Source organism: Hemitrygon akajei, chromosome 4 (genome assembly GCF_048418815.1).
Source record: "Hemitrygon akajei chromosome 4, sHemAka1.3, whole genome shotgun sequence".
Classification (NCBI taxonomy): Eukaryota; Metazoa; Chordata; class Chondrichthyes; order Myliobatiformes; family Dasyatidae; genus Hemitrygon; species Hemitrygon akajei.
Genome location: NC_133127.1, coordinates 68,114,271 through 68,140,467, shown reverse-complemented (window position 1 = coordinate 68,140,467; position 26,197 = coordinate 68,114,271). Strand labels below are relative to the sequence as shown.

The 26,197-nt window shown below is 47.6% G+C and overlaps 1 protein-coding gene across 2 annotated transcripts in view; it reads right to left on the bottom strand.

Moving 5' to 3' along the window:
• Positions 1 to 26,197, bottom strand: part of mfsd8 (major facilitator superfamily domain containing 8) — a 69,773-nt gene that overhangs the window by 29,285 nt on the left and 14,291 nt on the right. For both annotated transcript variants that reach the window (XM_073042808.1, XM_073042810.1), the window contains exons 2-4: positions 22,399 to 22,490; positions 11,883 to 11,926; positions 10,136 to 10,376 (exon numbers count right to left, since the gene is read on the bottom strand). In XM_073042808.1, coding sequence (XP_072898909.1) covers positions 10,136 to 10,376; positions 11,883 to 11,926; positions 22,399 to 22,490 — 377 coding nt within the window. The remainder of the gene's footprint in view (positions 1 to 10,135; positions 10,377 to 11,882; positions 11,927 to 22,398; positions 22,491 to 26,197) is intronic.

The following is a 26,197-nucleotide window of genomic DNA, read 5'->3' as shown; positions in this document are numbered from 1 at the left end:
CTTACAGACCAAACAAAGTGCTCTGCAAAATGGTCACCCAATCTGATCTTGGTTTCTCTGGTTCAGAGGAGACTACATCATGGTATCAGTCCATCAGCCTGGGAATTTATATTGCTTAAATATTTATGATTATTAATTATAAAAAGTTCATATTTCCAATAACATTTTACACATTAACTACAAGCTCCTTATTTTCATGTTAATTTTATACCTATATTGAAGAGAACCATTTTGCTGCAGTTCAATTTTCATTGTTGTGCTTCACAAAACAAAATCAAAAGGATTGTGGCTTGTAGACAATTATGATTAATTAACAAAAATATCCTTATGTGCTACTCCGCAACTTAACATATATCTTTAGAATATTCAAATACAGGGACAACTTGAAATATTAACCATTAAAGTGGGAGTAAAAGCTGAAAGGTCTGTGAACAACGAATCCCCAGAGTAACTTGGAATTCTGGAAGCTCAAACCCCTTTTGCTAAGGTCCACTTTTTGAATACAGTAAAAATGCCTACCTCTGCGTTTTATTGGAGCACAAATGATAATTTAATGACCCGAGAATCAAAGCAGGCACACTACAATTTGAGCTTTTTATAAAATTTTCCTAGAAGCAATTATTCCTCTGTTGGGCAGGGAGTATTACAAGTTGTTCAATAATGTTAAACAGCTGTTCAAAACCCTGGCACAAATGTAAGTCAACTTCATACAACTATAAAATAAATTGGGAGTTAAAAATAGATACCTGTTGAGACATTTGTAACAAATAGCATTGTAACAAATTCCAGCTCTTCCATATAATAATAACCCAAAATTTACCAGCCATTAATTCCCCAGTTAGGTGGAAGATCTAGACCCTCATGCAAGCAACAGAGTCCTGATCTTTTACAGAGCCTATCACTGCCATCATTGCACTCCAATGACAAAATGCATGTCCCCATTTCATGCACTCAGGCACAGGCCCATAAACACTGTTGTATTACAGGGTGGCCCACTGGAGCAATATATTTTCAGACTTAAACTGAATAATATGTAACCTCAAGTGCATTTTCCATTCTGAATGTCAGCAAAATAACATCACTTTAGTAATCTGCAGTTAGATTATATAAGCTGTTAAACCGGTTTCTTGTACCGAGAAATTTAAACTTCCTCATTTCAGGAATTACTTTATGCCATCTTCATGAGAATGATGAGTTTCAAGTTTTCCCAGATATTGACCTCACACAAATGTGAAAAGGTGGGTCACCATGAAGACTTCAGCAACCTTGAAATACACAAGCTCATGGATTGAAGTTGATGGTAAAAAGGCATTATAATTATGATCTGCTGTGGGAAGGTTGAAGAGTTGCAGTTTTTAGTGTTGGGATCAATAGACAGTAGGTGCAGGAGTAGGCCATTCAGCCCTTCTAGCCAGCACCGCCATTCACTGTGATCATGGCTGATCATACACAATCAGTACCCCGTTCCTGCCCTCTCCCCCATATCCCTTCACCCCGCTATCTATAAGAGCTCTATCTAACTCTCTCTTGAAAGCATCCAGAGACTTGGCCTCCACTGCCTTCTGGGGCAGAGCATTCCACATATCCACCACTCTCTGGGTGAAAAAGTTTTTCCACAGTCAAACCTGCAGATAAATCTTTTAAGAAATTGGGAAGAAACTGACCAATCATACTCATAAAACTTTCACAATGTGGATATTATTATTTTCTACTACAGTGGATTCCAGGTAATTGGGACAGCTACATATTCAAGACAACTCTTAAAGAATAAAAAAAATTGAGAAAATAGCAGAAATTCACTTTGTTTATTTAGGACACTATGCCATTCACTTGGGACAGGAGACTGTTGCCGAAGTTTCTAACTAGTATGTCCATCAGACCATAAGTCATAGGAGCAGAATTAGGCCATCTGGCCCATCGAGTCTGCTCCGCCATTCAATCATGGCTGATCCTTTTTTTTCCTCTCCTCCTCAACCCCAGTTCCCAGCCTTCTCCGATAACCTCTGATGCCATATCCAATCAAGAACCTATCAATCTATGCCTTAAATACACCCAACGACCTGGCCTCCACAGCTGCATGTGGCAACAAATTCCACAAATTCACTACCCTTTGGCTAAAGAAATTTCTCCGCATCTCTGTTTTGAAAGGGCCTCTATCCTGAGGCTGTGCCCTCTTGTCCTAGACTCTCCCACCATGGGAAACATCCTTTCCACGTCTACTCTGTCTAGGCCTTTTAGCATTCAAAAGGTTTCAATGAGATCCTGCCCTCATCCTTCTGAATTCCAGTGAGTACAGACCCATCAAACGTTCCTTGTATGATAACCCTTTCATTCCTGGAATCATCCTTGTGAACCTCTTCTGGACCCTCTCCAATGCCAGCACATCTTTTCTAAGATGAGGGGCCCAAAACTGTTCACAATACTCAAGGTGAGGCCTCACCAGTGCCTTACAAAGCCTCAGCATCACATCCTTGCTCTTGTATTCTAGACCTCTTGAAATGAATGCTAACATGGCATTTGCACCCTCACCACTGACTTGAGCTGCAAGTTAACCTTCAGGGTGTTCTGCACAAGGACTCCCAAGTCCCGCGGCATCTCAGATTCTTGGATTTTCTCCCCATTTAGAAAATAGTCCACACATTTATTTCTACTACCAAAGTGCATGACCATGCATTTCCCAACATTGTATTTCATTGCCCATTCTCCTAATCTAAGTCCTTCTGCATCCTACCTGTTTCGTCAACACTACCTGACCCTCCACAAATCTTCATATCATCTGCAAACCTGACAACAAAGCCATCTAATTCCATCAGCTAAATCATTTATATACAGCATAAAAAGAGGTGCTCCGAACACTGACTCCTGTGGAACACCACTAGTCACTGGCAGCCAACCAGAAAAGGACGCTTTTATTCCCATGCAATGCCAATTCTCTAACCATGTTACTAACTTTCCTGTAACACCATGGGCTCCTAACTTGGTAAGCAGCCTCATGTGTGGCACCTTGTCATGTTCACTTGTGTGGCCATTAAACACCACATCATGCTTACAACAGTTTTTAAATATCATTTGCGGGTGTTTCTGTTCAAACAACAGTGATCTTTGTCACTGATAGTTAGTGATAAGTAAAATAGTAAGACAATTCAGGAATGTTTTGCTCACTGAGGTTACAAGCATTCAGACTTGGAAATGCCAGAAACAGCCAGGGGTGAAAAAGAAATGATTTCACTACTTCACCTCCAAGAGGACCATAACCATGTCATGATTTGGAGTTTTGCATGTCTCAATGACCCGGAGAGCTATGCTTTGGTTCTTGGTAGGGTCATCCATGTCAAACAGATCAAAGGGTAGAGGCCAGACTAAGAGTGAATTGGTCCTCCAGGTTCAGGGGTTCAGCTCATGGCTAACAACCCAGACCGGTAAAACAAAACAGCAATATAGAATCCTTCTACAACTGAGTGTGACGGTATTTCTGAGTCTCTACCAGGGACTTGAATGGCTGACAGTAGTGGAAACCAAGAGGAAGCTAATGACACAATGATGGAATTCCTGAACACCGCTAGAAATGGAAGACCTTCATTGGTGCCCTAAACACCAGCAGCATAATGGGGAGTAAGAAAGTCACTACTTCAACAAGTTAGAAACTACAAAGAATTTGAAGATGCAAACACGAGGAAATCTGCAGATGTGGAAATTCAATCAACACACACAAAATGCTGGTGGAACACAGCAGGCCAGGCAGTATCTATAGGGAGAAGCGCTGTCGACATTTCGGGCCGAGACCCTTCGTCAGGACTAACTGAAAGGAAAGATAGTAAGAGATTTGAAAGTAGGAGGGGGAGGGGAAAATGCGAAATGATAGGAGAAGACCGGAGGGGGTGGTGGGGTGAAGCTGAGAGCCAGAAAGGTGATTGGCAAAAGGGATACAGAGCTAGAAAACGGAAAGGATCATGGGACGGGAGGCCTAGGGGGAAAGAAAGGGGAAGGGGAGCACCAGAGGGAGATGGAGAACAGGCAGAGTGATGGGCAGAGAGAGAAAGAAAAAAGGGGAGGGGGGAAAAGAACTAAATATATCAGGGATGGGGTAACAAGGAGAGAAGGGGCATTAACGGAAGTTAGAGAAGTCAATTTTCATGTCATCAGGTTGGAGGCTACCCAGCTGGTATACAAGGTGTTGTTCCTCCAACCCGAGTGTGGCTTCATCTTGACAGTAGTGGACAGAGCATAGGTGTTCAGCGAAACGGTCTCCCAGTCAGCGTTGGGTCTCACCAATATATAAAAGGCCACACCCCTTAGCCCCCTCCCCTTTTTTTCTTTCTCTCTCTGCCCATCACTCTGCCTGTTCTCCATCTCCCTCTGGTGCTCCCCTCCCCTTTTTTTTCCCCCTAGGCCTCCCGTCCCATGATCCTTTCTGTTTTCTAGCTCTGTATCCCTTTTGCCAATCACCTTTCTGGCTCTCAGCTTCACCCCACCACCCCCTCCAGTCTTCTCCTATCATTTTGCATTTTCCCCTCCCCCTGCTACTTTCAAATCTCTTACTATCTTTCCTTTCAGTTAGTCCTGACGAAGGGTCTCAGCCCAAAATGTCGACAGCGCTTCTCCCTATAGATGCTGCCTGGCCTGCTGCGTTCCACCAGCATTTTGTGTGTGTCGCAAGAATTTGAAGATATTGTTAGAAACCATTTTTTTAAATACTTTTTTTATAAGGTTTGTACTTTTTAACAAACCCATGTACTTTTCACAGTATATAGTGGGTTATCTCTACTCATTGGCAGAAAACAGTAGAACAGTTAAACTAACAGTTTATCACCTTTCTCATTTTCCATTGGCTAAGTAATAGTACGTTACCCATGTGATGTAATTGTTTTAATTATGTAGCCTACTAACTAGTTTATTCCTATCTAAGGAATTTCTTATCTTATCTATAAAAGTGATGGATTTTTCAGAGGCACCATCTTTAGTCCTTTTACCTTCACAATCACTCATCTGAGCAATGTTCCTCAGCTCTTTATTTAGTTTGCTTAGTATTTGTATGTTTGTTTGTAAACTATCATTAGAACTAAGACTGTTAGTCATTCCTGCCTCCCAGAAGAACCCCAAGGATCAGAAAGTAAAAGAGATCCAACAGTATCAGTAATCAATCCAGAAGGTTACAATTAAAAATGAAGATTTGGAGGATGAAATCATAGAATGCATCGTATGAAGGCAGTCCATTATCTGCACTAGTTATTTATGCTGATTTTGTTAATTTACAGTCAATAAAACAAAGCAGTATAAATAACTATCAGAAACTACAGTTTTATAGTACTGTAGTCATACTGATAATGTTCTAATTTGTTCAATATTTTTAAATACGCAATTTGTTACTCAGTTAAATGGTAGTTTGTCTTTATTTTTAAAATCATATCCGCTAAACTTCAGTTCATTGGGGCAGCTGCTTAACTGAGCAAAAATGTACTGGTCCCGATGTGGCCCAGTTAATTGGCACCCAGTGTATTTCTATCATCTGTTGAGAACTTGTACTGCAAGTTTCATGAAGAAATTCTGTTTCAAAAATTATCTACAACATTGAAACCAGATGTGGAGTACTATCTCAGAAGATCAATTATTGGAGAATAATAACTCAAGAGTTGCAAAGAGATTGTTCATAAGGAGAGATAGGTGTCATAATAGTTACACAAGGAAAAATATTAACAGGACAATCAGGTTGTATAAAACACATGGATTCAAGATCATGCTAAAGTCAAACAAATTTTCCTAACATTACCATGTTAGTTACATGCATTTTTGTCTTCAACATCCACAATTCAAATATAAGCACATACTGTGGCAACCCACTTTCTGCGCAAGCGAACCAGCTCACAAATAGCCAGTGCGCGGGGGGAGACTTTGGTAATGCACCTTTGATGTCATTTCCGCCCGGAGAGGGCAGGCGCTAGGGATTAAATGCCAGCGCCGCAAAGTTTGAATAAACTAGTCTCGAAATGACTTACCGACTACGTGTTGTTATTTCAGCGCTGTGTGTAGCACATCGCTACATTGGCGACTCCAACAGTCCAAACGGGATTTGGACCAAAGATGACCGACTCTTCATCTGTTCATGCAGTTTCGCTGAAACTGCCGACTTTCTGGATGCTGCAACCACACGTGTGGTTTAGCCAAGCAGAAGCCCAGTTCCAGATTCAGCAGATATCTTCTGATTCCACGTGTTACTATCACGTGGTGAGTGCCCTTGACCAGGAGACGGCCGCCCAAGTTGCAGATTTCATACAGTCACCCCCGGAAGAAGGCAAATATGAAGCATTCAAAGCGCTGCTCATTGGGACCTTTGGCCTCTCACGGCGTGAGCGAGGTGCCCGCCTGCTTCACCTGGACGGTTTGGGAGGCAGACTGCCGTCAGCATTGATGAACAAGATGCTGGCCCTGGCGGACAGACACAAGCCCTGCCTCATGTTCGAGCAAGCATTCCTAGAGCAACTGCCCGGGGACATACATCTGCTGCTGGCCGACGCAGATTTCAGTGACCCCCCCGGAAGGTGGCGGCCAGGGCAGACGTGCTGTGGAAAGCCAAGAGGGAGAGCGTGGCATCCGTCAGTCAGATTACCAGGCCATGTGCCCAACAACAGACCAGACCAGGCCCGGCAGGGGGGCGCACACAACACAGAGGCAGGAGTGAGGAGGACAGTGAACAGTGGTGTTTCTACCACCAGCAGTGGGGCACAAAAGCCCGCCATTGTCGCACGCCCTGCAAGGGCCAGGGCCAACTGCCGCTAATGACTGTGGCGGCTGGCCACCAGGACAGCCTCTTGTACGTCTGGGGCAAACAGTCAGGACACTGCTTCTTGGTCAACACCGGAGTGGAAATCAGCTTCTTGCCCCCGACGGGGTACGACACCCGAAACAGGAAGCCAGTACCCACCCTGAGGGCCGCAAACGGCAGCACGATACGGACCTACGGCACCCGCACAGTGCAACTGCAGTTCGACGTCAGCCGGTTCACGTGGGACTTCACACTGGCTGCCATGGCCCAACCACTCCTGGGGGCGGACTTCTTGCGAGCTCACAGCCTGCTGGTCGACTTGCAAGGGAAAAGACTGGTACATGCCGAGACTTTCCAGACGTTCTCCCTGGGTGAAGCCAAGTTGCCGGCCCCACACCTGGACTCCATCACGCTGTCGGACAACGAATTCACCAGAATCCTGGCGGACTTTCCATCGATTCTGGCACCGCAGTTCACGGCAGCCATGCCCAGACACGGGGTACAGCACCACATCCCGACCCAGGGACCACCCCTCCATGCCTGCGCACGAAGGCTCCCCCTGGAAAAGCTCCGCCTGGCGGAGTTCAGGAGGATGGAGGAATTGGGGATCGTACGGAAGTCCGACAGCCCATGGGCCTCCCCCCTGCACATGGTGCCCAAAGCAGCCAGGGGTTGGAGATCATGCGGCGACTAACGCAGACTGAACGAGGCTACAACTCCAGACCGCGACCCTGTGCTGCACATACAGGACTTTGCAGCAAACCTGCACGGGGCAAGAATCTTTTCCAAAGTAGACCTCATCCGGGGATACCATCAAATCCCGGTGCACCCTGAAGACATCCCCAAAACAGCACTCATCACCCCGTTCGGCCTGTTCGAGTTCCTCCGAATGCCGTTCGGCCTGAAGAATGCCGCACAGACGTTCCAGCGGCTAATGGATGCGGTGGGACGCGACCTGGACTTATCGTTCATCTATTTGGACGACATCCTTATAGCCAACAGTAGTCGTCAGGAGCATCTGTCCCACTTGTCAGCTCTACTCCCGCTTGAGTGATTTCGGCCTCACAATCAACCCGGCCAAATGCCAGTTCGGTCTTGATACCATCGACTTCCTGGACCACAGGATTACCAAAGACGGGGCAACACCTCTGCCCACCAAGGTAGACGCGATCCACCACTTTGCCCGGCCCAACATGGTCAAAGGCCTGCAGGAGTTTGTTGGTATGGTGAACGTCTACCACCATTTCCTTCCCTCAGCAGCCAGTATCACGTGCCCTTTGTACACCCTGATGTCGGGTAAATGCAAGGACATTACTTGGGACGAGGAGGCTGCGGCCGCTTTCGTTAAAGCCAAGGAAGCCTTGGCAGATGCCACGATGCTGGTGCAACCCAGAACAGACGTTCCGACCGCCCTCACGGTGGAAGCATCCGACACAGCAATCGGTGGGGTGCTGGAGCAACTCATCGAGAGGCGCTGGCAACCCCTGGCATTCTTCAGCAAGCACCTACGACCACCCAAACTCAAGTACAGTGCTTTCGACCGGGAGCTGTTGGCACTGTATCTGGCAATCTGGCATTTCAGGTACTTCTTAGAAGGCAGGCTGTTCACCGTGTTCAAGGACCACAAACCGTTGACCTTAGCGTTCACGAAGGTGTCCGATCCCTGTTCGGCTCGCCAGCAGCGACATCTGTCCTGCATCTCCGAGTACACGACGGACATCCAGCATGTCTCGGGAAAGGACAACATCGTGGCGGACACACACTCCAGACCAGCTGTCCAGGCCCTGTCCCTGGGGGTGGACTATGCAGCATTGGCGGAGGCGCAGCAAGCAGACGACGAGATGCCCAGCTACAGGACTGCAGTCTCGGGTTTGCAGCTGCAAGACTTTCTCGTAGGCCCAGGTGAGAGAACCCTCTTCTGCGACATGGCTACCGGTCAACCTCGCCCCATCGTCCTGGCAGCCTGGAGGCGGCGAGTTTTCCACTCCATACACGGTTTGGCGCACCTATCTATCAGGACAACCGTCCGGCTGGTCTCCAGCAAGTTCGTGTGGCACGGACTTCGCAAGCAGATCAGTGAATGGGCCAGAATGTGCGCGCAGTGCCAAACAGCCAAGGTGCAGCGGCACACTAAAGCCCCGCCGCAGCAGTTCGAACCCACCCACTGAAGGTTCGACCACATTCATGTGGTTATCGTGGGCCCCCTACCAGTGTCCCGAAGAGCGCGGTACCTCCTAACTATGGTAGACCGGTTCACGAGGTGGCCAGAGGCGGTCCCGCTCACCAACACATCTGCAGATTCCTGTGCCCAAGCACTGATTGCAACCTGGGTAGCACGCTTTGGGATACCGGCCCACATTACCTCCAACAGAGGCGCCCAGTTCACCTCCAGCCTGTGGTAAGCTGTGGCCAGCCTGTTGGGAACGCAGCTACACCACACTACTGCCTACCACCCACAATCGAACGGACCAGTGGAACGCTTCCACCGTCACTTGAAGTCGGCTCTCATGGCCCGCCTGAGAGGACCTAACTGGGTGGACGAGCTTCTCTGGGTCCTGCTTGGAATTCGCACAGTGCCCAAAGAGGATCTGCACGCCTCGTCGGCCGAGTTGGTGTACGGCACGCCCCTGGCGAGTTCATACCAGCCCCAAGGGGGCAAGAGGAAGAACCCACAGCTGTCCTGGACAGGCTACGCGAAAGGCTCGGCAACCTGGCCCCCATACCAACTTCACAGCATGGACGGACCCCGACCCATGTACCCAAAGACCTGCAGAACTGTAAGTTTGTGTTTGTATGAAGGGGCGGACACTGGGCACCGCTACAGCGGCCGTACGAGGGGCCATTCAAGGTGATCAGCAACAACAGGTCCACGTACGTTCTGGACATTGGGGGGAAGGAGGAAGTTTTCACGGAGGACCGACTCAAACCAGCCCATGTGGACTTGGCGCAGCCGGTCGAGGTTCAGGCACCGCGGTGCAGAGGCAGACCTCCCAAACAGAGGCTGATCCAGACTGTGGACATTGGGGGGTGTATCGCCGGTTCTGGGGGGGGGGGGGGGGAGGGTTATGTGGCGACCCACTTTCTGCGCAGGTGAACCGGCTCACAAATAGCCAACGCACAGGGAGAGACTTTGGTAATGCACCTCTGATGTCATTTCCGCCCGGAGAGAGCGGGCGCTAGGGATTAAATGCCAGCGCCGCTAAGTTTGAATAAACTGGTCTCGAAATGACTTACCGACTGCGTGTTGTTATTTCAGCGCTGTGTGTAGCACATCGCTACAATACCTGCAATTAAAAGCCTTTACCATATAATTTGTCCATTTTGCTTATATTCAGTGTACAATTACTAAGAGTTTTCACATGAAATAGGTCTTACCTGCTCCAAATCCAACAAATGCTCGTGCAAGCAGCATATAGTACTTATTATGAGATGGTGGGGCATGTGCATAGCCATACAGTATGTTTGCTGCTACATTAATCAAAATTGAGATAACAAGAGGTTCCCTTCTTGGCCTGTAGTTGGACCATGCACCGAACAGTATAGATGCAATCATCTGCCCCAAGCTGTAAACTGCAATAACCCATCCAAGAAAAGTTGCATTTGCAGTCTTATCCACCTGCAAACAAAAAGCGCATGGCTATGATTACCAACTCTGTGTGAATAACTCAAATCAAGCCCAAACTAATTGGCTTTAACTACTAAACATCCTCCCATCATCCCAAAATCATCTACTTCTTTAAACAAATTGTTTAATAATTGTCCTCTAATATGGGTAATCTACCATTAATGTCCTAACTCTAATATATTTCATTCCCAATCTAATTTATCATCTAAAAATATTCCTCGTTCATTCATAGTACCAGGGTTGTCACAGTGGGAAGGAAAATGCCTCTACAAGGAATCTTAAGAGCAATGAACTAATGCTTTAAAAGCCCCACTACAAAATTCAAATATCTTCTTTTATAAATACAGTGCACTCTCTGCCTTCAACGGGATACTGTTGCATGAATATGAGAGCTGCATAATTGCTCAAAAAAATCATTATTGCAGATTACCCCACACTAGTATTTTATGCATAGGACTCAGCTGTGGTACAAATAATCTAAACATAAACCTTTAAATAAACTGCAGAACAATGTAATCTCCCTCCTCCTTTAAGTAACAATGTCTTGCACTGTAATTTAGTTGGAAATTGCTTAATACTCTTAGAAACTTTTGCAAGCTGCTTGAGAATTCCAGATGCTTAAATATCAGTAAACAAGTGTTTACTGTATTCCTCAATTAAATTATCCAATCTTAAGCATTCAGACTCAAATATTTTGTTTCTTGGGGAATTTCATGACGTTTTCATATAATCAATGAAATATGACTGGCCACATAATGTCAATTTTTGTTAAAGGAAGCATTGATATGTTACCACTTATAAGACAAATCTATCAGAAAATAGGGGAGATACATTAAAGGCAATAAAAGACAATGGCCGAGATTTATAGAATTCTTTATGACTTCAGGATATCTTGACACATTTTTTGAGTCAATGAAGTACTCCTCGAATTACAGCTGCTCTAATAATATATGAAAAGGTGGCAGCCAATTAAACATCAATTACTGCCTGATTCAAACGACAGCTGTGCAGTGTTCACTCACAACAAGAGGGATGCTTGAATCCTTAATCTTCCAGCTTAGAGGTAAGAATATTACAGAATTCCTTAAATAGACCTATTCTGAAACAGATACAGAGCAATGCAGCTATGGCAATCTATTTTATTCAGTATTGTACAGTCATGGGATCAACAGTCTGAATAACTCAAAGCACATCAAAAAATAATTAACCTTAATCATGTTAGAGATTCCAAATATCTTCCCATCTATCTCGCATCCTTTGTTTGATTAAACAATTGTTTAATAATAGTCATATAATCTGGGTAGCCTAGCACTAATATTCTATCACCATTTACTTTTAATTCTCATTATTTATTATCAGGTAGTATTCATTATTCACTGCAGTGGGACCATCATGTTGATTGACAAAGGAAAATGCCTTTTGACATAAGTAACCTTAAAGACCCCCCTACAAAAGTATTCCTTTAAACCAAGATTATTAAGAAAAAAAATCACAAACCTTTTGTAGAAATGGCCAAATTGAAGAGACTACAATTGAGAAACCTGCAGGAAAAGTATTTTTTTACCACACAGAGCCAGCAGTTTTTTTCCCAACACAATATGCTTCAACAAATGATAAATAATCACTGTAAAACTTTTACTTTACATCTCAAGTTATATAGATAGATAGATAGATAGATAGATACTTTATTCATCCCCATGGGGAAATTCAACTTTTTTTCCAATGTCCCATACACTTGTTGTAGCAAAACTAATTACATACAATACTTAACTCAGTAAAAAATATGATATGCATCTAAATCACTATCTCAAAAAGCATTAATAATAGCTTTTAAAAAGTTCTTAAGTCCTGGCGGTAGAATTGTAAAGCCTAATGGCATTGGGGAGTATTGACCTCTTCATCCTGTCTGAGGAGCATTGTATCGATAGTAACCTGTCGCTGAAACTGCTTCTCTGTCTCTGGATGGTGCTATGTAGAGGATGTTCAGAGTTATCCATAATTGACCGTAGCCTACTCAGCGCCCTTCGCTCAGCTACCAATGTTAAACTCTCCAGTACTTTGCCCACGACAGAGCCCGCCTTCCTTACCAGCTTATTAAGACGTGAGGCGTCCCTCTTCTTAATGCTTCCTCCCCAACACGCCACCACAAAGAAGAGGGCGCTCTCCACAACTGACCTATAGAACATCTTCAGCATCTCACTACAGACATTGAATGACGCCAACCTTCTTAGGAAGTACAGTCGACTCTGTGCCTTCCTGCACAAGGCATCTGTGTTGGCAGTCCAGTCTAGCTTCTCGTCTAACTGTACTCCCAGATACTTGTAGGTCTTAACCTGCTCCACACATTCTCCATTAATGATCACTGGCTCCATATGAGGCCTAGATCTCCTAAAGTCCACCACCATCTCCTTGGTCTTGGTGATATTGAGACGCAGGTAGTTTGAGTTGCACCATATCACAAAGTCCTGTATCAGTTTCCTATACTCCTCCTCCTGTCCATTCCTGACACACCCCACTATGGCCGTGTCATCAGCGAACTTCTGCACATGGCAGGACTCCGAGTTATATTGGAAGTCTGATGTGTACAGGGTGAACAGGACCGGAGAGAGTACGGTTCCCTGCGGCGCTCCTGTGCAGCTGACCACCGTGTCAGACCTACAGTCTCCCAACCGCACATACTGAGGTCTATCTGTCAAGTAGTCCACTATCCAATCCACCATGTGAGAGTCTACTCCCATCTCCGTTAGTTTGTGCCTTAAGATCTTGGGCTGGATGGTGTTAAAGGCACTAGAGAAGTCAAGGAATGTAATCCTCACAGCACAACTGATCCCCTCTAGATGAGAGAGTGATTTGTGCAGCAAATACGTGATAGCATCCTCCACTCCCACCTTCTCCTTATACACAAACTGAAGAGGATCCTGGGCGTGCCTGGTTTGTGGCCTCAGATTCTGTATTATCAGCCGCTCCATGGTCTTCATAACGTGCGATGTCAAGGCAACAGGTCTGAAGTCATTCAACTCCTTTGGTTGTGGTTTCTTCGGTACCGGGACAATACAGGATGTTTTCCACTGTCTGGGTACTCTTCTCTGCTCCAGGCTCATGTTGAAGATGCGCTGTAGTGGTTCTCCCAGCTCAGTCGCACAAGCCCTCAGTAATCGTGGGGAAACTCCATCCGGTCCAGCCGCCTTGCTGGTACAGATCTTCCTCAGTTGACCTTCCACCTGTGCAGCCGTAATCCTGGGCGTGGGCAAGGTCTCCTGTGAGTGGCTATTTTCCTGTGAGGGAAGTAAGCCTGGTGTGGATTTCTGCGGTGAGGATGAGATTGAGCTGTCGAACCTGTTGAAGAAGTTGTTCAGCTGGTTCGCTTTCTCCACATCTCCACTTATGTTCACCCCCCGCTTTGCACTGCATCCGGTGATGATCTTCATCCCATCCCACACCTCCTTCATGCTTTTTTTCTGCAGCTTTTGTTCTAGCTTCCTCCTATACTGCTCCTTTGCCCCCCTTATCTGTACTCTGAGTTCCTTCTGAACTCTTTTAAGCTCCAACCGATCACCATCTTTAAAGGCCCTCTTCTTCTGGTTTAGGAGGCCTTTGATGTGACTAGTGATCCAGGGCTTATTATTGGGATTTCTAACAGGGACAACTGCATCCACACAAAAGTTAATATAGTCCGTTGTGCATTCAGTGACCTCCTCAACGCCCCCACAGAGCCCCCCTTGCAGTACATCCCAGTTAGTAGTACCGAAGCAGTCTCTCAGGGCCTGTTCAGCTTCAGGAGTCCACTTCCTAAAAGAGCGTGTGGTAGTGGGATGCCTCATCACAATTGATTTATATCTGGGCTGTAACAAAACCAGGTTGTGATCAGCTTTCCCCAATGAAGGCAGTGGGGATGCACTATATGCCTCCTCTACGTTTGCATACAGTAGGTCAATAGTCCTATTACCCCTGGTGTAGCAATCCACGTACTGGGAGAAAGCAGGTAGTGTCTTGTCCAAAGTCACATGGTTGAAGTCCCCTGTAATTATCACCAGTGCCTCAGGGTGCTGTGTCTGAAGCCTAGCAACAGCGGAGCTGATGACGTCACATGCTACCGTTGCGTCGGCACGCGGCGGGACATACACATTCACCACAATGACGCTTGCGAATTCTCGAGGCAGGTAATATGGCCTCATACTCACGGCGATCAGCTCAATATCTCTTTCACAAACGGAGATCTTTGTACTCACATGCCCAGGGTTACACCATCTTTCGTTAATGTAGACAGCGAGTCCCCCTCCTTTCTTCTTCCCACACTTTTTGGCATCTCTGTCAAATCTTACCGTAGTAAAACCAGGTAATTCTACATTTACATCCGGGATGTTAGCCGTCAGCCATGTTTCGGAAAAACACATTAAACTGCATTCCTTGTATGCTTTAACATTTTTTAAAAGATCTCCATCTTCATTTTACAAAAATAACCTACTTATCCTTCAAATGAGAAAACCTGCAGATGCTGGAATTCTAAGCAACAAACACAACATTTTTTGAATTGGAACAAGGCAGTGGGAGAGCACCTAAGGATTTCCAGCGGGAAGACATTTTGAGTTCTCGGCGGAAGAGAGAGGCCAGACTGCGCACTGTGATGTCAGCCAGATGAGCGTGAACAATTTAAAAAGAAGGCAGCCATATCCAGCGGGCAGCGTTGGGAGCAGGCAGTGGAGTGAGAGGCAGCAGAGTGAAAGGGCTTTGGCTCCACAAGCTTTGGCGGTAATGGGACAAGGTGAGGCAGTTGTTGATTGCAAAAGGAGGTAGTATGTGTGCGAGGCCAGTTTTCTGTGGTCGGTGTCAGATGTGGGAGGTCCTGGAGTCTCCCGGCGTCCAGGACAGCCACATCTGCACCCAGTGCATCGAGATGCAACTCTTAAGGGACCGTGTTAGAGAACTGGTGCTGTGCAGCTCGATTACCTTTGTCTGGTTAGGGAGAGTGAGGAGGTGATAGAAAGGAGTTACAGATAGGTGGTCACTCCGGGGCCACGGGGGACAGAGAAATGGGTCACAGTCAGGAGAGGGAAGGGGAAGAGTCAGGTACTAGAGAGTACCCCTGTGGCTGTACCCCTTGACAATAAGTACTCCTGTTTGAGTACTGTTGGGGGGAACAGTCTACCTGGGGGAAGCAACAGTGGCCATGCCTCTGGCACAGAGTCTGGCCCTGTGGCTCAGAAGGGTAGGGAAAGGAAGAGGAAGGCAGTAGTGATAGGGGATAGTCAGGGGTTCAAACAGGCGATTCTGTGGACACAGGAAAGAAACTCGGTTGGTAGTTTGCCTCCCAGGTGCCAGGGTCCGGGATGTTTCTGATCGCGTCTAAGATATCCTGCGGTGGGAGGGAGAACAGCCAGAGGTCGTGGTACATATTGGTACCAATGACATAGGTAGGAAAAGGGAAGAGGTCCTGAAAGAAGACTACAGGGATTTAGGAAGGAAGTTGAAAAGCAGGACCTCAAAGGTAGTAATCTCGAGATTACTACTTGTGCCACGCAACAGTGAGAATAGAAATAGAATGAGGTGAAGGATAAATGCGTGGCTGAGGGATTGGAGCAGGGGGCAGGGATTCGGATTTCTGGATCACTGGGACCTCTTTTGGGGCGGGTGTGACCTGTACAAAAAGAACGGGTTGCACTTGAATCCCAAGGGGACCAATATCCAGGTGGGCAGGTTTGTAGAGCTATTGGGGAGGGTTTAAACTAGTTTGGAAGGAGGGTGGGAATCAGAATGTGAGTGCAGGGATTAAGGTAGAAGGACAAGGGCATGATGCTAAGAGTTCTGAGTTCATGAGGAAGAACAGGCAGGGGACAGAACATAATTGTAGCCAGTTAAAGGGGTTGAAATGTGTCTATTTCAATAATAGGAGTATTAGGAACAAGGAGGATGAACTTAGCGTATGGATTAATATGTGGAACTACGATGTTGTGGCCGTTACTGAAACATGGTTGGAGGAAGGGCAGGATTGGATGATGCAGGTCCCGGGGTTCAGGTGTTTTAAAAGGAATAGGATAGGGGATAGAAAAAGGGGGGAGTGGCATTGGTCAGGGATAGTATCACGGCTGTAGAAAGCGAGGACGCTGCAGAAGGAGTGTCCACGGAGTCAGTCTGGGTGGAAGTCAGAAATAGGAAGGGATCAATCACTGTGCTGGGAGTAGTCTATAGGCCCCCAAATAGCCCTCAGGACACCGAGGAGCAGATAAGCAGGCAGATTTTAGAATGGTGCAGGAAATACAGGGTAGTAGTTATGGGTGATTTCAACTTCCCTCATATTGATTAGTACCTCCTGAGTGCAAGGGGGATAGATGGGGCTGAATTTGTCAGGTGTGTTCAAGAAGGATTTCTGACACAGTATGTGGACCGGCCGACCAGAGGAGAGGCTATACTGGATCTAGTTCTGGGTAATGAACCTGGTCAGGTGACAGAACTCTTGGTCGGGAAGCATTTTGGTGAGAGTGACCACAACTCCCTTAGCTTCAGCATAGCTATGGAAAGGGATAAGATCAGATGAAATGGTAAAGTGCTTAACTGGGGAAGAGCTAACTTTGAAGGGATGAGGCAGGAACTAGCAAGAGTAAACTGGAAACAGATGTTCAAAGGGGAAAGCACAGAAGTAATGTGGGAGAAGTTTAGGGACCACTTGAGCTGGGTTCAGGATAGGTTTGTCCCACTGAGACAAGAAAAAAAATGGTAGAAAAAGGGAACCGTGGCTGACGAAACATGTTGAAACACTGAGGCAACTCGTCAAGAGGAAAAAGGAAGCATATGTTAGATATAAGAAGCAGGAAGTAGGAGGGGCTTATGAGAAATATAGGGTAGCCAGGAAGGAGCTAAAGAAAGGACTTAGGAGAGCTCAAAGGGGGCATGAGAAGGACTTGGCATGTAGAATTAAGGAGAACCCCAAGGCGTTCTATGCCTATGTGAAGAATAGGAGGATGACGAGAACGAAGGTGAGACCACGAAAGGATAAAGAGGGCAACATGTGCCTGGAAGCAGAGGAGGTTGGGGAGGTCCTAAATGAATACTCTGCTTCAGTATTCATAAATGAAAAGGATCTTGATCAGGATGAGGTCGAAGTACAGCGGGCCTGTGTACTGGACAATGTGGAGATTAAGGAAGAAGAAATGCTGGATCTTCTTAAAAACATTAAGATTGATAACTCCCCAGGGCCGGATATGATACACCCCAGGTTGTTGTGGGAATTGAAAGAAGAGATTGCAGGAGCATTAGCTATGATCTTTGAATCTTCTTTGGCTGCAGGGGAAGTGCCGGAGGACAGGAGAACGGCAAATGTAGTTCCCTTGTTTACAAAAGGTAATAGGGAGAAACCTGGGAACTATAGACCAGTGACTCTTACGTCGATGGTATGCAAACTACTGGAAAGGATTCTTAAGGATAGGATCTACGAGCATTTGGAGAAATACAGTCTACTCATGGATAGCCAACATGGATTTGTGAAGGGAAGATCGTGCCTCACGAGCCTGATTGAGTTTTTTGAAGGGGTAACAAAAGAAATTGATGAGGGTAGGGCAGTGGATGTGGTCTACATGGACTTTAGCAAAGCATTTGACAAAGTCCCTCATGACAGACTCATCCAGAAAGTCATGAGGATTGGGATAAGTGGAACCTTGGCTGTTTGGATAAAAAATTGGCTTAAAGGAAGAAAGCTGAGGGTAGTTGTGGAAGGAAAGTATTCTGCCTGGAGGTCGGTGACTAGTGGAGTGCCACAGGGATCTGTCCTGGGACCCCTGCTATTTATGATTTTTATAAATGACTTGGATGTAGAGGTGGAAGGATGGGTGACTAAGTTTGCGGATGACATGAAGATTGGAGGAGTTGTGGATGGAGCTGTAGGTTGTTGAAGGTTACAAGAGGATACAGACAGGCTGCAGAGTTGGGCAGAAAAATGGCAGATGGAGTTCAATCCAGATAAGTGTGAGGTGATGCGTTTTGGAAGGACAAACCAGAAGACTGAGTACAGGATTAATGGTCAGTTACTTAAGAGTGTGGATGAACAAAGGGACCTTGGGGTTCAAATCCATACATCCCTCAAGGTCGCTGCACAGGTTGATAGGGTAGTTAAGAAGGACTATAGGATGCTAGGCTTCATTAACAGGGGGATTGAGTTCAAGAGTAGAGAGGTGCTATGGAGAGGGTGCAGAGGAGATTTACCAGGATGTTGCCTGGATTGGAGAACAAGTCATATGAAGGAAGGTTAGCAGAGCTGGGACTTTTCTCTTTGGAGCGTAGAAGAATGAGAGGGGACGTGATAGAGGTCTACAAGATTATGAGAGGCATAGATAGGGTGGATAGTCAGTACCTGTTTCCCAGGGCACCAATAGCAAACACCAGAGGGCATATGTACAAAATTAAGGGACGGAAGTTTAGGGGAGACATCAGGGGTAAATTTTTTTACAGAGGGTTGTGAGTGCCTGGAATGACTTGCCAGGGATAGTGGTGGAGGCTAAAACATTAGGGGTATTTAAGAGCCTCTTGGACAGGCACATAGATGAAAGAAAAATGGAGGGTTATGAGGTAGTGTGGGTTTAGTACTTTTTTTTAAGGATTATATGGGTCGGCACAACATGGAGGGCTGAAGGGCCTGTACTGTGCTGTAGTGTTCTATGGTTCTAATACTGGAGGAACTCAGCAAGCTAGGCAGCAAATACGGGAAAGAGCAAATAGGCAACATTTTGGTCTGAGACTCTTCAACGGGACTGGAAAAAAGGATGAGAAGTTAGAGCAAAAGGTGAGAGGAGGGGAAGAAGTACAAGGTGATAGGTGATAGAAGAAACTGGGAGGGGGGAACGGGTGAACTAGAGTTGGGAAGTTGATACGTGAAAGAGAGAAAGGGCTGGAGAGGGGGGAATCTGATGGGAGCGGGTAGAAGACCATGGAAGAATTGGGGAGGTGTGCCAGAGAGAGGAGATAAGCAGGTAAGAAGAGAGGGAAACAGAAATGGGGAATGGGTGGGGGGGGGAGGGGAATTACCAGAAGTTTGAAAAAAAATCGATGTTCACGCCATCAGGGTGGAAGCTACCCAGACTGAATATAGTGTTACTCCTCCAACCTGAGTGTGGCCTCATTGCAGCAGGCCACGGACTGACATGTTGGAAAGGGAATGAGAAGTAGAATTGAAATGGGAGGCCACCAGGAGATCCCACTTTTTCTGGCAGACAGAGCATAGGTGCTTGGTGAAGCTGTCTCCCAATCTATGCTGGGTTTCACTGATATACAAGAGACCACACTAGAAGCACCAGATACAGTAGATGACGTCAACAGACCCACAGGTGAAGTGTCATCTCACCTAGAAGGACTGTTAGGGTCCCTGAATGGTAGTGAGGGAGAGGTGTAGAGGCAGGTATGGCACTTGTTCTGCTTGCAAGGATAAGTACCAGGAGGGAGATCAGTGGGGAAAGATGAATAGACAAAGGAGAAGTGGAAGGGGGGAGGGAAAGATGTGCTTGGTGGTGGGATCCCGTTGGAGATGGCGGATGTAACAGAGAATTATGTGCTGTACGTGGAGGTTACTGGGGTGGTAGGTAAAGACAAGAGGAGCCCTATCCCTGGTGGGGTGGCAGGATGATGGGGTAATGGCAGACATACATGAAATGGAAGAGATGTGGATGAGGACAGTGTTGATGGTGGAGGAAGGAAAGCCCTTTCTTTGAAGGAGAAGGACATCTCATTAGTTCTGGAATGAAAAGCCTCATCCTGAGAGCAGATGTGGCAAAGACAGAGGAACTGAGAGAAGGGGAGGGCATTTACCACAAGTGACGGTGGTAAAAGGGATAGTCCAGGTAGCTGTGAGAATCAGGAGGTTTATAAAAGGTATCAGTAGATAAACTGCCATACCTGTCCCTACACCTCCTCCCTCAGTCCTATTCAGGCCCAAACAGTCCTTTCAGTTGAGGTGACACTTCACCTGTGAGTCTGTTGGGGACATCTACTGTTGCCGGTGCTCCCGGTGTGGCCTCTTGTATATCTGTGAGACCCAATGTAGATTGGGAAACCGCTTCATCGAGCACCTACGCTCTATCCGCCAGAAAAAATGGGATCTCCCAGTGGCCACCCACTTCAATTCTATGTAACACTTACCCAAAAGGCTGGTATATGTCTAGGGGAAAAGGAGATCCAGCCACACACCAACCCACCTCCCGTACACGCAGGTGCTGTGAGAATCGAGTTTATGCCTCGCGCTGCTCACTGTATCAACTTCACACCAAATACCGTTATGAAATACACTTTATAGAATTTACTAACATTAACTAAAGAAGTATTAGGCAATACAATATATATATACAAGGAAAGAAAAAAACAAAAGGCGCCAACTTATCAAAGTTCAGTCAGTGTAGTGCACACCCCTCCCCCAAGTTCCCAGCCTCACAAAACACAATAACATTCCCCATTGATTAACAAATGAATACAATTACCATATCAGCCATTCTAAAGCGAAACAACGGCGAGAGAAACTTTTAACAGACAAAGAAGCATTCCTACTCGTAACAAACCAAAGAAGCCCTTTTTAGTAATATACACAGGACATTGTACATCTACTTTTAGCTCTCATTCCGACACGTCAGTTCATGGCCTCTCTATTGCCGTGATGAGGCCAAACTCAGGTTGGAGGAGCAACACCTTATATTCCTTCTGGGTAGCCTCCAACCTGGTGGCATAAACAGAGATTTCTTAAACTTCTGGTAATTACTCCCCTCCCCCTTCACTATTCCTGATTCTCATTTCCCTCTCCCAACTTATCTCCTTACCTGCCCATCACCTCCCTCTGTTGCTCCTCCTCCTTTCGATCATGGTCTTCTACCCTTTCCTATCAGATTTTCCCTTCTCCAGCCCTTTATCTCTTTCATCTAACAACTTCCTAGCTCTTTACTTCACCTCTCCTCCCCCCTCCCAGTTTCACCAACCACCTTGTACTTCTTCTTTCCCTCCCCTATCTTCTTGACCTGACTCCTCACACTTTTTTCCCAGTGCTGATGACGGGTTTTGGCCTGAAACATCAACTGATTATAATCTCTCATTTGCATTGATCAGCTACCCATAGATCTTTTCCAATGGAAAAAATACTTTCAAGCAAATTTGTTCAGATATTCATGATATTCTCTTCCAACATTATTTCAACTATTATGGACAAGTTAATTTGCAAGCAAGCAACTACACTCCTGCCTTCCATCACTTCTGTCTAGGACAAGCTACAAGGAAGTGATTGAGAATGACACAGTAACAACTTCTTTTCTAATCATATTTCCCTAAGCCACCTTCCTACTGAAGCTATGTGAATCAAAATGGTGGATAAAATTACAGTCCTGTTTAAAACTTACAAAAAAATTAATAACAGCAGAATACTGATAATTAAGCAAAATGACAAAACATCAAGCAGAATCCTGCAATCGAAGCAGGAAGGTCAGGAGGGAGAGATAACTATTAGAACTATTAGGGAAATAACTATTCCCCTCAGAAAGCTCCACATATACCAAAGTGCTGATGTGAGGTTAGTGTCTACCAATTCACTAAACTGGAAAAAGGACAAAGGGAAAAAATATATTTTTTTTTAAAATGAGAATGAAATGGTTAGATAACAAAAATCAAAAACAAACTGACAAAATCCTAGATTAACTCAGCAGGCCAAGCAGAATCTATGGAAAAGTGTACAGTTGATGTTTCGGGCCGAGACCCTTCAGCAGGAGATGCTGCCTGGCCTGCCAAGTTCCTCCAGCATTTTGTGTGCTTTGCTTGGATTGCCAGCATCTCAGATTTTCTCTTGTTTGAAAAAAAATTGACAGTGAAATATCGTTTCATGGTTTTTTGAGAAACTAACTTTGAAGCAATATGTTACTACTAAAATGAGATGAATATAAATACGTATCAATTAAATGCAATTTCCATCATTCTATTCAAGTATAGTCCACAAAAAGTTTCATGACTAATAATGTCCTCACTTTTTAGTTGAGTGGTTATCTCTGAGTGCAACACCCACCTATACTGCTGAAAAACATAGTAAGATACATGACCCGGATTGACCTCCAGCGACTTCGATTTTCCTGCAGCAACTCGATAGAAATGCCTTCACTGCAAAATAAAACAATCATTTATCTTTAAGTATCAATTTGCTATTCACGCAATTAAGCTTTTGTGCATGGCATTTAAATTTTAAAACAAGCAACACCATTAGATTGTTCGAAGTCCTGTGGCGACCCACTTCCTAGCGCACTCGAACCGGCTCACAAATAGCCAGCGTGCCGGCATAAAGGCCAGTCCCAAAAGGGCGCCAGGTCTGCTTCACCAGCAAGGGGAAAAGCCCGCGTGCGGGACAGGACTGTGAATACATGCCCCCTACAGCATCCGCGCGCGGGACAGGACTGTGAATACGTGCCCCCTACAGCATCTGCGCGCGGGACAGGACTGTGAATGCGTGCCCCCTACAGCATCCGCGCCCGGGGAGGGCGGGATCAGGAAGGCTTTAAAGCGAGGCCGCGAAGTTCAAATAAAATCTTTTTGTAACTGCAGTTCATCGACTACATGTCATTATTTCAGCACTGCGTGTAGCACACCGCTACAATTGGTGACCCCGACGGCCCAAACGATATTTGGGCCGAAGATGACCGACTCCGCATCTGTTCATGCAGTTTTGTTGAAACTGCCAAGCTTCTGGACGCTGTGACCTCACCTATGGTTCCAGCAAGCAGAAGCCCAATTCCACGTTCAGCAGATAACCTCGGAGGACACACGTTACTACTACGTGGTGAGCTCCCTCGACCAGGACATAGCGGCCCAGGTTGCGGAGTTCGTACAGTCTCCCCCAGCGGACGGCAAATACACGGAATTCAAAGCCCTGCTCATAAGGACTATCGGACTCTCACGGCGTGAGCGAGCTGCCCGCTTATTGCACCTGGATGGTTTGGGAGACAGACCTTCATCGGCTTTAATGAATGAGATGCTGTCTCTGGCCGGAGGACACAAGCCCTGCCTCATGTTTGAGCAGGCATTCCTGGAGCAGCTACCCGAGGACATACGCCTGCTGCTTTCTGACGCGGATTTCAGCGACTCCCGGAAGGTGGCAGCCCAGGCGGACTTGCTGTGGAACGCCAAGAAGGAGAGTGGGGTGTCCGTCACACAGATCACCAGGCCACGCTCCCAGCAGCAGACCAGACCAGGCCCGGCAGCAGAGCCCACTAACCCCAGAGGGAGGGGTGAGGAGACCAACAAACAATGGTGCTTCTACCACCAACGGTGGGGCGCAGAAGCCCGCCGTTGTCACCCGCCCTGCAAGTTCCCGGGAAACGCCAGGGCCAGCCGCTGCTGATGGCTACGGTGGCTGGCCATCGGGATAGCCTCCTGTATGTGTGGGACAAGCGGTCGGGACGCCGTTTTTTGGTCGACACCGGTGCCGAGATCAGCGTCTTACCACCGACGAGTTACGACACCCACAACAGGGCACCAGGTCCCACCCTGAGGGCCGCGAACAGCAGCACAGTAAGGACCTACGGCACCCGTACGGTGCAGCTACAGTTCGGCTCCAGCCGGTTCACGTGGGACTTCACACTGGCCGCCGTAGCCCAACCGCTTCTGGGTGCGGATTTTTTGCAGTCTCACAGCCTACTGGTCGACCTGCCGAGGCAGAGACTGGTCCACGCCAAGACCTTTCAGACGTTCTCCCTGAGTGAAGCCCAGTTGCCAGCCCCACACCTCGACTCCATCACGCTGTCCGACAACGACTTCACCAGAGTCCTGGCGGATTTCCCATCGGTTCTGGCTCCGCAGTTCACGGCAGCCATGCCCAGACATGGCGTACAGCACCACATCCCGGCCCAGGGACCACCCCTCCACGCCCATGCTCGAAGGCTCCCCCCGGACAAGCTCCACCTGGCAAAGGAGGAGTTCAAGAGGATGTAGGAATTGGGGATCATACGGCGGTCCGACAGCCCATGGGCCTCCCCCCTGCACATGGTGCCCAAAACGACAGGGGGCTGGAGACCATGTGGCGACTACCGCAGGCTGAACGAGGCTACAACACCGGACCGCTACCCTGTGCCGCACATTCAGGACTTTGCAGCAAACCTGCATGGCGCACGGATCTTCTCCAAGGTAGACCTCGTCCGGGGATACCATCAAATCCCGATGCATCTGGACAACGTCCCCAAAACGGCACTCATCACCCCGTTCGGCCTTTTCGAGTTCCTCCGCATGCCGTTCGGCCTGAAGAATGCCGCACAGACGTTTCAGCGGTTAATGGACGCGGTGGGACGCGACCTGGACTTCGCTTTCATCTATTTGGACGACATCCTCATAGCCAGCAGCAGTCGTCAGGAGCATCTGTCCCACCTCCGTCAACTCTACGCCCGACTGAGTGAATACGGCCTGACAATCAACCCGGCCAAATGCCAGTTTGGGCTCGACACCATCGATTTCCTGGGCCACAGGATCACTACAGACGGGGCAACCCCTCTGCCCGCTAAGGTAGACGCAGTCCGCCATTTCCCCCAACCCACCACAATCAAAGGCCTTCAGGAATTCATGGGTATGGTAAATTTCTACCACCGTTTCCTCCCTTCAGCTGCCCGAATCATGCTCCCCCTGTTCGCCCTGATGTCGGCTCCGGGCAAGGACATTACCTGGGATGAGGAGTCCGCCACCGCTTTCATTAAATCGAAAGAAGCCTTGGCAAACGCTTGGCACCCCAGAATGGACGTCCCTATCGCCCTCACAGTGGACGCATCTAAAACGGCAGTCGGTGGGGTACTGGAGCAACTCATCGAGGGTCGCTGGCAACCCCTGGCGTTTTTCAGCAAACACCTGCGACCACCCGAGCTCAAATACAGTGCTTTCGACCGGGAACTGTTGGCGCTATACCTGGCAATCCGGCATTTCAGGTACTTCTTAGAAGGTAGGCCCGGACCACAAACCGCTTACCTTGACGTTCACAAAGGTGTCCGATCGCTGGTCATTCCGCCAGCAGCACCATCTGTCCTACATCTCTGAATACACGACGGATGTCCGGCACGTCTTGGGTAAGGACAATGTCGTGGCGGACGCACTCTCTCGCCCTAACATTCATGCCCTTTCCCAAGGGGTAGACTTTGAGGCGCTGGCGCAGGAGCAGCAGGCAGACGAGGAGATCCCTAGTTACAGAACCGCGGTCTCCGGCTTGCAGCTCCAGGACCTCCCCGTAGGCCCAGGTGAGAGGACCCTACTCTGTGACGTCACCACCAGCCAACCCCGTCCCGTCATCCCGGCAGCGGCGCATTTTCAACTCCATTCATTACTTAGCGCACCCCTCCATCAGGACAACCGTCCGGATGGTCTCCAGCAGGTTCGTTTGGCACGGACTCCGCAAGCAGGTCAGTGAATGGGCCAAAACATGCATGCACTGCCAGACGGCCAAGGTGCAGCGACACACCAAAGCTCTGCCGCAGCAGTTCCACCCCACCCACCGGCGTTTCGACCATATTCATGTGGATATCGTGGGCCCCCTGTCAGTGTCGTGCGGAGCGCGGCACCTCCTGACTATCGTGGACCGGTTCACAAGATGGCCAGAGGCGATCCCGCTCACCGACACCACCTCCGAATCTTGCGCCCGGGCACTGATCGCCACCTGGGTGTCCCGCTTTGGTGTGCCGGCCCACATTACCTCCGACAGAGGCGCCCAGTTCACCTCCGGCCTGTGGTCAGCTATGGCCTGCCTTTTGGGGACACAGCTGCACCACACAACTGTGAATATGTGCCCCCTACAGCATCTGCGCCCGGGGAGGGCGGGATCAGGAAGGCTTTAAAGCGAG